The 11,378-nt window shown below is 34.3% G+C and overlaps 2 protein-coding genes and 1 long non-coding RNA gene across 4 annotated transcripts; 1 reads left to right on the forward strand and 2 right to left on the reverse strand.

Moving 5' to 3' along the window:
• Nucleotides 1–73: 73 nt before the first annotated feature.
• Nucleotides 74–1,858, reverse strand: LOC119193815. Its single transcript, XR_005114059.1, has 2 exons — nucleotides 179–1,858; nucleotides 74–107 (listed from the first exon to the last, which is right to left on the reverse strand). It is a non-coding gene; the product is annotated as an uncharacterized LOC119193815 (long non-coding RNA).
• Nucleotides 1,859–2,868: 1,010 nt separating this feature from the next.
• LOC115441380 lies at nucleotides 2,869–5,280 on the forward strand. 2 transcript variants are annotated; one of them, XM_030166157.2, is made up of 5 exons: nucleotides 2,869–4,259; nucleotides 4,331–4,556; nucleotides 4,785–4,884; nucleotides 4,966–5,032; nucleotides 5,141–5,276. In XM_030166157.2, exons 2-5 carry the CDS (start codon nucleotides 4,344–4,346, stop codon nucleotides 5,148–5,150), a joined length of 390 nt encoding a protein of 129 aa, XP_030022017.1. In that variant the 5' UTR covers nucleotides 2,869–4,259; nucleotides 4,331–4,343; the 3' UTR covers nucleotides 5,151–5,276. The 2 variants fall into 2 exon arrangements, with proteins under 2 accessions (XP_030022017.1, XP_037303453.1); XM_037447556.1 differs by lacking the exon at nucleotides 4,966–5,032 and having other exon boundaries at nucleotides 2,872–4,259; nucleotides 5,141–5,280.
• A 586-nt stretch (nucleotides 5,281–5,866) lies between these two features.
• LOC119193816 (putative nuclease HARBI1) lies at nucleotides 5,867–11,146 on the reverse strand. Its single transcript, XM_037447558.1, has 3 exons — nucleotides 11,032–11,146; nucleotides 6,606–10,668; nucleotides 5,867–6,454 (listed from the first exon to the last, which is right to left on the reverse strand). The coding sequence occupies exons 2-3, from the start codon at nucleotides 6,861–6,863 to the stop codon at nucleotides 5,942–5,944; spliced, it is 771 nt and encodes a 256-aa protein (XP_037303455.1). The 5' UTR covers nucleotides 6,864–10,668; nucleotides 11,032–11,146; the 3' UTR covers nucleotides 5,867–5,941.
• Between the last annotated feature and the right edge of the window lie 232 nt (nucleotides 11,147–11,378).

The raw sequence follows: 11,378 nt of genomic DNA on the forward strand, positions 1-11,378 counted from the left end.
AATCGAACTAATGGAGAGATCAAATTGGCTTGGAAGCGGATGAAATTGGCAGCCAAAGCCAAATTATCTCTCCATTAGTTCGATTTCTTCCCATAAGTTCGTTCAGTCTGAAAAATATACACACATAAGTATCATGGTAAATTATGTACTTATATCATTGGAAAAACAGCAAAATTACTCAATTATTTGTTATATTTTTCCATTCTTTGGATTTCAACATATTGGTATTCGTCTTAGTTGATTTATTTTCTAATATGTGAGCTGACTCCGAAATAAGTTGACGTAGTATTTCCTAGAATAAGAAGGAAAGTCGTATTAATTGAATAAAATTCTGCTTTATTGCATTGTTTATTAACAAGATAATTGATTTGAACTAACCTTTTCTTCAAAAGTCCAACTTTCACCCCTTTTTTTCTTTGATTGTTCCATTTTCAATTGGAATAACTAACGATATAAGTATACGTTGCGTACGTGATTACACAACTAAAACAAATGCACTTATAACGCTGTTGCTGTGCCTAAATAGTTATAAACGAACAACGGTGCTTTATGTTACTTTAAGTGCTATTAAATAGAACCATAAATAAACTTCTATGTAAACTTTTCGATAATATTCAAGTACGCGCGCCGCACACTTCATTCCGTTATACGCTAGCTAAATACAAAGTAAGCAATGAATCAAAAATATAATTCATGCCAATTACAATTATTCAGCTTTAAGATATATTTAAATGACAAAATAGTATATAATTAGCATTATCATCATCATCATCAAAATCACATTTTATTACACATTTTGCCCTTCCATTCATACAAGCTTATGTGTAAAGGAACGCTGCGGCAATCGCCGAGTGAATGAATAAATGGATCACTGTAATTTTTTGCCTATAATCTGTGGATATTAATTAAACCAGGGACTATCTTTGGTACTAGATAATCCTCAGTTGGTCTTGGATTTGTAATAAGAATGAATTTTAGTCCAAGAACTAACGTTAATACCGTAACAAACCTAGACTTTTTAGTCTTGGTTTAAACCCAGTACTAAGCTATGTTTTTGTAATAAGGCGGCAAGAGTTAAAGCTGGAGATAGCAAGTTTCTAAATGTATTTTGGTTGTAGGAACTTGACATTCGTTAAATGCTCGAAATGTAATATATTTTATGCTTTAATGTTAATAGAAATTACTTCTATGAATATTATACTTCGACGGTCCCTATGTATAATATCGAATCTGCAAAATTGCATTTTGTAGATTCAATACTTTGCGTAGAAACTGTCGATATTTAAACGGTCCTTATGAAAATGAACTGCATTTGTTTAAGACAATAAGGATCGAAGTGCTTATCGCCATGGTATTTAATACTAAACAAGCGATGTTTATTCCACGGTTCCTACGTAAAGTATTGCATGTGCAAAATGCAATTTTGCAGAATCGATAATTTACATAGGGATCGTCGACTTCCCAATAACTTTTTGCTATAATGTTTTCAATCATTCTGTATTTTTGATGTAAATTCGAAGTAAATATAATATGAGGAGCAATCTTGTTTTAAACCGATGAAAACCCATAGTATTACTCGTGATACCATCTCCTACTGTGAATTGGGAAGGGGTAGGGTTTTTTTTCTAGTATTTTTGTAACAACCAGTGGTACCTTGCTTTAAAAACAGTCATTGAATACCAGCTGCAAACCTGCTGTTACCCTAAAGAGATCATCGAGGCGTTAGAAGACGCGTTTGGCCATCAGATTTACTGCTGCAAATTAAAGGGCTGCCATACAGAAAGTTCGATCATTGCCAAGAGTGACTGAAATTGGAAGTGAATTACGTAACTTTACGACGGTTGTGCGAAATTGTGTATCCGTGTTAAAACTGTTCTATCATAATATCTAATCTAAAAAATGTGTTTCCTCGATATAATGGTGTTATGCGAGTATTAGAAATAAGAACTGCTAATGGGACATTACTCGTTCCGTGACGCGAACAGTCGTGTTACCTACTGATGGGTCAGCTGTCGGCTGAACCCTTAACTGGGGGGTGGAATGTTAATTATGACAAGACTTTTGGCACCATCTGGTCGCAAAAGGCGGGATCTTCAATATTCCTGCGCTTGCAATAGCAGTTTACCCATCGCCAACACACGGTGAGGCGTGCATGGTTGAGGCGTGCGCGGAGGCGCGGGCGAGGTCTACTGTTTTTCCGCCAGCCATTTTCGTGCATGTCACGTTTTTTTTGCATCTCTAGGGGATGGTGGACGACATCTTGCCTTTAGTCCTAGGCATTGAAGGTTAACATTTTTTTTTGTTTCTTTCAGGATGGTTAGGAATTATAAAAGAACGACAAATAGAAGGGATTGGCCCGAAGACAATATCAAAAAAAGCTGTGTGGATGCTGTTATTAAAAAAAAGAATAGGATATTTGTTGGCTTCACAAACATTTTCTGTACTGCAAACTGTCAAAACGGCTCGTGATAGCCTCGAAAGCAACATTTCTACCGGTAAATGTACAGGAAAGGTTTCTTTAGGTCCTAAAGAACAAGTTTTTACAGAATCGAAAGAGGTCGAGGTGTGTGAATATATTATGGATATGGAATGTTGAACTTACGGACAGTGAAAGCTTTAAGATCTTTAGCTTACAACTTAGCTAGGAAGAACAATAAGGTCCATTCAATACCAAAAAAGAAGAAGATGAGAAAGATTGTTTACTGAGGTTTTTAAAGAGACTTCCAGAGTTATCAATAAGGAAGCCAGAAGCCTGATCGCATTTTTGGAGTTATTGAAAAAAAAACTACGTAAATTAGAGGCAGTACTTCATCCCAAAAAATCATAGAATTTCTGTTTGAAAACGCCACATTAGAAAAATTGGTGAAGAATGGTAGATGTTTGATTGGAAGTCATCTATCAAGGACAAAGTAAAATCTACCACAACTTGGAATATTCAATTCAACCAGTAAAACATACATTCTGCGTCGTTCAAGAAAACCTCCTAATGTACTTGTGGGTGGCGAAATATACTATAAGAGTGACATAGCTATCGCTCAAAATATTTGCAGACCACGACAACTTGTATATAAAATAGAACCATTTTTTCTGCACAGCATAGTAGCTGTTAATAAAAGTAAATTACATGATGTAAATAAATTACAGAGTAAACATTTTGGTACCGAATGGCAAGGTTTATCGGAATTAAGTTTATAAAGAAATATTATTAAAACAGGGGGCTTTACGAGGATAGGGTGAAAAGTTTTCGGCCTAACCTAAATATAACGCTAGCAGGTCAAAGTTTTGGCTTGTATTCTATAGTACTGTTTCCCACTAGCTTATATTTAAATTGTCAGGTCGACTTTTTTGTTAGTATACGTTTGAGAGCCAATAGAACAAGACGCCTCGATTGCTTGCATAAAAAGGGAAAACTCAGAGCAGCGCGCAGTCATTAAATACCCCTATTTAAAAGACCTAACACCATTTCAAATTAAAGAAGAGCTGGATTCAAAAGTCGAACGAGCACTTCTGATGAACCACGTTCAGGACGCCCCGTTGACGTCACTTCTCCGTAAATTATTAAAAAAATCATAAAATGTCGATGGAGGACCGGTGATTAAAAGTGACTTTGGCTACTAGGACATCAACTGAACGTGAACGCAATATTTTACATGAACATTTCAGCATAGAGAAGCTCTGTACTAGGTGGGTGCCGCGTTTGCTAGCGGTCGATCAAAAATTGACCCGGAAAACTGTTTCAATCGAAAATTTGGCGCTCTACAAGCGAGACCCCAGCGAATTATTGCGTCGATTTATAACAGTGGATGAAACTTAGATTCACCTCTACACTTCTGAAAGTAAACAACCGTCGAAACAATGGATTGGGCCAGGTGAACCAACCCCAAAGAAGGCAAAAACAATTTTATTGGCGAATAAGTTCATGGCGACTGTGTTTTGGGATGCGAATCGAATTATCTTCATTCCTTATTTGGAGAAGGGTAAAACCATCAATGGTCAATACTATGCAGAGCTATTGCAAAGTTTGAAGGACTAGTGAAAAATAAACGACCACACATGGCGAAGAAAAAAATCTTGTTTCATCATGACAATGCAGCATGACAAAGCAGAATTTTATTCAATTAATACGACTTTCCTTCTTATTCTAGGAAATACTACGTCAACTTATTTCGGAGTCAGCTCACATATTAGAAAATAAATCAACTAAGACGAATACCAATATGTTGAAATCCAAAGAATGGAAAAATATAACAAATAATTGAGTAATTTTGCTGTTTTTCCAATGATATAAGTACATAATTTACCATGATACTTATGTGTGTATATTTTTCAGACTGAACGAACTTATGGGAAGAAATCGAACTAATGGAGAGATCAAATTGGCTTGGAAGCGGATGAAATTGGCAGCCAAAGCCAAATTATCTCTCCACAGAAGAGAACAATCTCAGACGGGAAGTGGCAAAAAACCCCCGTCACCTTCTCCAGAGGACTTGGCAGTCATGTCTATTGCTCCGCATGATTTTGCTATAGATGTGAATAATTATGATAGTGATGCTGTGGTAAGAATTATTAAAATTGATATATATGCATCATGATTTTTTGGATACAACACTACTTTATAATATAACAAATAAAAGGTATGCCAGGCAATAACTAGGACAAACTATGTAACAAAACCCTGTCCAAATATCAGACACTTTCCCAGGACTAAACTAATCTTGAAGTAGAATTCTATAATCGGAATAACCTTAATAAAACATCTATGTAAGATTTATTTCGTTTTTCAGATTACAACCACACTTGATTCAGTTGCAGGCACTAGCTCTGCTACTGATCTAGCTATATTACCTGTTGATGATATAGAATCAAATAACAAGGAAAAATCAGGTAAACTAAATTGTTATTAGACAGTAAAACACAATCGTTTTAATATAGTGTATATTTTGTATCATTTATATTTTCTTTCAGTTATTGAAGAAATAAAAATAAAACCAAAAAAGACAGTCAACAAAGACAAAAAAGTTTCCCAAAAAAAGTATGTTAAAATAAATATCTTGTTACACCTTATACAATAAATTTTAATTAAAACTTAGTACTCCACTATAGTCAATTTAATTAATAAAATTGTGTTTTCCTTTTACAGGAGCGAATAAGTCCATCAGGCTATTATAAATAGCAATGTAGAGTTTAAGAAGAAACAACTAGAAATGTTGGAGGTGGAGCACAAATACAATATACAAATTTCACAATTAAAAATAGATAAACTACAATTGCAAATTCAACTGTTGAAATATCCAAATAGATCTTTTACTCAAAAACCCGAGAGAAATACCAGATCTGAAGAATAAAATATGAATAAAACTACAATTTACAATAATTATACAAGGTTTTAATACAATAAAAAAATATATAGACTATTATCTCGGCTTCATTCTTAATTTCAAAAGTACTTTAATAACAATCCAAAGCTTTTCAAAGGCCTCCTCTAAGTCATAACAAATTATTTATGAACTAGGAAAACTTTATTCATATTTAAATCATATATTATGTTTTATATGTTAAAATTGTTATACTAATACATGTAGGGATGATGGGCAAATAAAACATGTGGAATCCACTGAAAGTCTTCAGTCACTTTTGACCCAATTAATTAAATACGCGATTGCGCGCACGCCAGAGCGTCTGCCGTATCCACCATTGTTCGCGAGAGAGCGAGAAAACACTTTCACCTTTCTCTTATGCATCGAAAATCGGATACGCTTACGAAAACATTTTAATAATTATCTTATAATACGATCGGATATTCCCCATATACATATTTAATTATCCTTTTCAGATAATTACCAACTTACCTTTTTCCTATCATTATATCATCAATATTTTAAGACTGGTCTAAATGTTACTATTGATACAGTATCAGAAGAAAAAAAATATATATATAATATTATGTGAAGTGAGTTTCAATGAACTGCCTTCTCCTTATACTACCTCGTGTTGCATTTGAAATATAAGGTTGCACTGGTATATTTGATTCCCTAGGAAGATGCTCATTATTGAGATCATCCCCAGGAAACAAGTCTTCCCTCATATCTATGGCTATATTGTGAAGCAAAGCACATGCCACAATAGTCTTCCTGGCTGTTTCGATATCCCCATACATTCCTCTTAGTAAGCAGCGGAAACGTTGTTTCCACAGACCAAAGCATCTTTCTATAGTATTCCTGGTGCGGATGTGGCTTCTGTTGTACCTTTGTTCTGCTTCAGTCTGTGGGTTAAGCAATGGGGTGAACAGGTATGGTGTGCAGGGATAGCCACTGTCACCTAGGAGTAAGCCGGAAAATGCACCAGCTTCAAACCTCTGCTTTAAGCGGCTTTCCCTAAAGATTCTAGAATCATGAACACTACCACGCCATCGTGCCACAATGTCCATGATTTTAAGATCTGCATCACATACCACCTGAAATGTCAATAATCATTTATTTATTAATATTGTCATAATAACAAAAGTATTACCAGTATGTACCTAATTTATTAAAGGAAAAATAGTTTTGTATATTCTGTTTTCATGTAATATTTAAAATAATTATTTAACATTTACCCATAGTTACCTGCACATTAATCGATGGATATCCTTTTCTATTAATGTACGATTGACCCTCATCAGTTCTTATTTTTTTTATTCTAATATTAGTGCAGTCTACTGCACCTATTACCCTTGGAAAATTAGCAAAAGTGCGAAATTTTCTCATCCCTTCTTCTTGCTCAACCAAAGTAGCAGGCATCTTAAGGCTTGAGATGAAGCCAATGGCCTTGAAGAATGGGGCGGAGCTAGAAACTTCTTCCCGCGCTTCACCGCACCCCCGCATCAAAAGATCGTAATGCGCGGCCGCCCGCGCTGACCGCGTATCAGTCACGGGCCACTTATGCTAATGACACTAAGCTGAAAATTTACAGAGTAGTTTAAGTATTATAATAAATTACCAAAATTTTTTACTAATTATCTGTCGATATTCGTCCTGCGATTGTACTCGCGATTTTGCACATTTGTAAATTTTATAAGTAATTCATACAATTATGAGACAAATCTGTAAAATATTTTATTTATCTATGATTTAATATTTTGTTACTATAAGATATCTACTTATTCAAAGAATAAAACACAATAAGAGACAGCAACAGCAGTGGTTTTATAGGCAGATATAAAATTAATAGAGGTACCTACTAGTTTTAAACAGTTTTATTTAAACCAATTTATTTAATTTATTTATGTATTAAGATATTATAATCGAATTGTTTATAGAGATAACGATTTAAAATTCACTAAAATTTAATTTCTTTTCATACAATATTTTTCTTCGTTTGGGCGGTCGAACATTTTCATTGCTTGTTTCTGCATAGTTGTGTATGGTAATTTTCGAAGAATTTGTTAGCCGTACAAAATCAATCTCTTTGTTGTCTTTATCTTCTTGTTTTCTGGCTTCTTGATCTTTTTGTTCTTCATCTTCGATATCTTTGTTTTCTTCTTTGTTCATGCCTCTGTGCCTTTATGTCAAGTTTATTTTTCTCTTTGGCTTTATTCTTTTCTATTTCTTTATCAAGTTTTCTTTTTGTAAAACGTTCCCTTTTATTGGCTTTTCGTTCCATAGTCATTTCGATGTATGAGGGATTTTTAATATCCATTTTTCTCGGATGCCTCGGATCAATCAGCTCCGGTAGTATACAATCCATATAAAATCGATTTAGTTTATTTTCCATAACATTGTTCCAAAAGGCGTCGTCTTTTTCAATTATATCTATTTTCATAGGTGTTCTTTCACTCAACCACAGTCCAAATAGGCATTTTGTTTAATACTAACGCTGTCGTTTATATCTTTTTTATAGAATGGTATTTTTTTCTTTTTTATCGCATCCATAAAATTTAATTCGAAGGCTGAAGCAGGACATTTTACTTCAACGACCATGTCATCACAAATTCCATCGGGAGTAGCACCCAAGTAGGGCAATTTCTCGTCAATAAATAAACCGCAAGGCTGTATGTTTAGTCCAGTTTTCCTAGACTACTGTTCTATTGCGACTTTTTCCATTTCATTACCATGTTTTATTGATTTTACATGGCTTATGCTACTTTTATACAATAAATCTTTTACGAGGTTACTGCAACTTACATTTTGTCGTTGTTTTATTACACGACCAAAATTTGAGGCCGTCAAAAGTTTTCTTCCCAAGTCAAGCCATTCACTGCATGAACTTTGCAATATAGTTTCTTTTTGAATAAATTCCCTTTCTTCTTTGCTTTTGTAAAAATTATTTACGAAACTAGTTTTTTGTTTCTCCATCATTTCAGGCAACATGTCTTCTTTTGCACAATTTTCGCCATACAGCAAATCTTCTCCTCTGCATACTGATGACATATTTCTTTTTTTAAATAATCTTCTACCTGGTTTTCTTTTGAGTCGCTTTCTTTGTTCTAATATTTTCATTTTGCCTCTAAGACTTTTGCCAGTTGCATACTTATAAGTGGAAGATAATAATTTGCGTTCGTTGTACGATATTGCTGCACTTTTGCACCTGTTTTGGTATGAGCCTCTGAGGCTGTAATTTATCCTTTGGCCGCCAACCAATTTAGCAATGATGCTGTTAAAGTTTTCAGCTTTATTACTCTCCACATTGTGAATAAGGCTTTGTGCATGTGAGGCAACATTTAATATTATTTGGCAAATTCGACTCCACACAGTACTAGTTCCGAAGTGGCTATCGCTAGCGTTTTCATTTAATCCGTTATTTTCGTCTTCATTAGTCTTTTTGCAGAAATATGCTTTACATCCACTATGATCACCAAATCTCTACGTGGAGTAGTTTTTCAGATTCTGAATCTGAAGTATGTTTTTCAATAGCCTTTTTTATCGAAGATCGTATGGCTATGATCTTTTGGTCTGTTATATTTTTTCTAAAGCGCACAGGGTACTTTGTGTCAGTTTTTAGTTGTGTCAGTTTGTTACATAAATTACGCATGATATGATTTATGTCCATATTTCTATGTTTATTATTATTTGGTTATCTTACAACACAATAGCGACGCTTATGTTAACTCTGAAATTTGACGTTTCGAGGTTAGTACTAGAGTTAAACTAGGGGTCAGGCCGCCGTTTAACTAAAAGTACCATATATAATCCTCGGACTAGCGATAAACTCGGTTTTGTAATAACATTTTTTTTAGTCCATAGATTAAACCTGGTACTAAACTCGGTACTAAAGTTAGTCTTGGTTTTGTAATAAGGCGGTTGAACTACACTTTTTCCGATAATAATAGGTGTAACTAGATAATAAGGCAATAAACGCATTTTTATTTTATTTATAAGAAAATAATTACCTCTTGCTACACATATGCTCAATTGCTCTTGTGTCTAAATATCACAAATTATCCAACAGTATTTCCTCAATATTTAAATTACACACAAAGGCATTTACATCTCTTTCCTTGCTCAAAGCATTTGTTGTACTCAAATTCTTTCTCTTCTTAGAATGACATTATGTAGATACGATATATGACACTTCTTGTAACATACATAGCACTCTCCATTGTCTCTTCTACTGCAATTCTTAGCATAGTGACCAGGAACTCCACAATTGTATGATTTTAAAGTTGGTTTCTGTATGGACACAGGCAAAACAACCGCCTCCTCGCTTGGAATTAATCTTTCTTCGCCTACTAGCAAGTGTGACATCATCTCATTGCGATTTTGTTTTACAGTTGGCACTAGCTCCCAAGCTGGTCTAAAATATTTGTAACCGACATTAATATTTTAGTAGTTACTATAGTGTCACTCAACGGCTCTGCAGCAAGCTTCAACTTGGTTTTCATATCTTCTAATTTAGAGAAAAAATTTAACATTCGGTCGCCGCTTTCAATGCTTATGGAGAAGAATTTTTGTTGCAGCAAATGTTCACTCACGGAGCTCTACTTTTTATATACCGTCTTAAGTTTCGCCCACATCTCTGCTGCTGGGGTACACGAAAAATATGGTATTTCAGATTTCTTATTATGATACCTACTTATTATATTTCATTTTATTTTTACTTATTTAAGTTTTATTTTTATTATAGTACTTTATGGTACACGATATTTTTTGTTTGATTACTTGGTGCGTAAACAAACAGAGCAGATAGTTTTCCAATACGGGAACAGGCAACATACAATGGGTTTTCTAGATTAATACCACAAACACTTATTGACTGCCCCTGGGATTTGTTTATAATCATAGCGAAAGCAAGCCGTTCTGGTAACTGTAGTCGTTTAAACTTGAATGTCACGTCAGTCAGAATCATTGGCATGCAGGGTATCAAACCGTTTTCTCCTTTATACTTTCCTTTCAATATCGACGGGTGCAAAGTAAAGAGAGTTATATACAAAACAACTAGTTTTCAGGAGAGCGTATAATAAGAAAAAATGCTCCCATTTTGTTTATTTTAAACTAAATTTGTTGAATTTTCATTACCGCTTCATTATTTAATACGGCATCTACATGTATATTTATTTTCTTCTAATTATGTTTAATTTACGAGTTATTACAGTTGTCTGCATCTACACTGTGCTTAAAAAATGACAAATTTATTAACTACCACTTGATCGTTTCTACATAGGAATCAAAAAATCTAGCTTAATAAAGTATGCTTAAGGTGGTAGCTCAAGGTCCATTTTCATACATTTTGTTTCGGCTTTAATCTGGGTAACTAAACAAGTATTGGCAAGTAAAGAATTTAAATTCACGTCTAGTTAGTGATTAGTTCTCGCAGTTGAAGAAAAATGTAAAAATAATTAATAATCATGGATATTTCGGCCTTTAAAATTTCGTCATATTAAATTTTAAAGGCCGAAATATCCATGATTATTAATTATTTTACGTTTTTCTTCTCCAACTGCGAGAACTAATCACTAACTAGACGTGAATTTAAATTCTTTACTTGCCAATACTTGTTTAGTTACCCAGATTAAAGCCGAAACAAAATGTATGAAAATGGACCTTGAGCTACCACCTTAATATATTTCAGTAAGTATAGACAATAAATGAAACATTTACTATGTATTAAAATTAGTTTGTGACTGTGATCAATTGAAAATACATCAACTTTAGAGTGAAGTGGGGTACATAGCATATAGACAGAATAAATCAGTACGTTGTCCAGAACGGTTGTGTAATTTTACTTGCATCTCCCCGCACCCCACACCTCATGGCGACCCTGCTGTGCCGTGGCGTGGGAGCGTGTCGGGTGACCGGCGAATAATGCACTTAAGCGACGGATTCCTCGTGCCTTAGTGCCACTTTTAATCATCTTATAGTAACTTCCTGTACGTGCGACGCGACTTCAAAATTGACCAAATT

This window comes from Manduca sexta, chromosome 7 (assembly GCF_014839805.1).
Source record: "Manduca sexta isolate Smith_Timp_Sample1 chromosome 7, JHU_Msex_v1.0, whole genome shotgun sequence".
In the NCBI taxonomy this organism is placed as follows: Eukaryota; Metazoa; Arthropoda; class Insecta; order Lepidoptera; family Sphingidae; genus Manduca; species Manduca sexta.

What these genes read in the sequence shown, in the direction of transcription:
- LOC115441380 (XM_030166157.2), top strand. Translation starts at nt 4,344, where the DNA reads ATGGGAAGAAATCGAACTAATGGAGAGATCAAATTGGCTTGGAAGCGG. An exon ending in ATTATGATAGTGATGCTGTG is followed by an intron (nt 4,557 to 4,784) that starts GTAAGAATTATT and finishes TTCGTTTTTCAG; the next exon opens with ATTACAACCACACTTGATTC. An exon ending in AAATAACAAGGAAAAATCAG is followed by an intron (nt 4,885 to 4,965) that starts GTAAACTAAATT and finishes ATTTTCTTTCAG; the next exon opens with TTATTGAAGAAATAAAAATA.
- LOC119193816 (XM_037447558.1), bottom strand. Translation starts at nt 6,863, where the DNA reads ATGCGGGGGTGCGGTGAAGCGCGGGAAGAAGTTTCTAGCTCCGCCCCA. An exon ending in ATCCATCGATTAATGTGCAG is followed by an intron (nt 6,455 to 6,605) that starts GTAACTATGGGT and finishes TTGACATTTCAG; the next exon opens with GTGGTATGTGATGCAGATCT.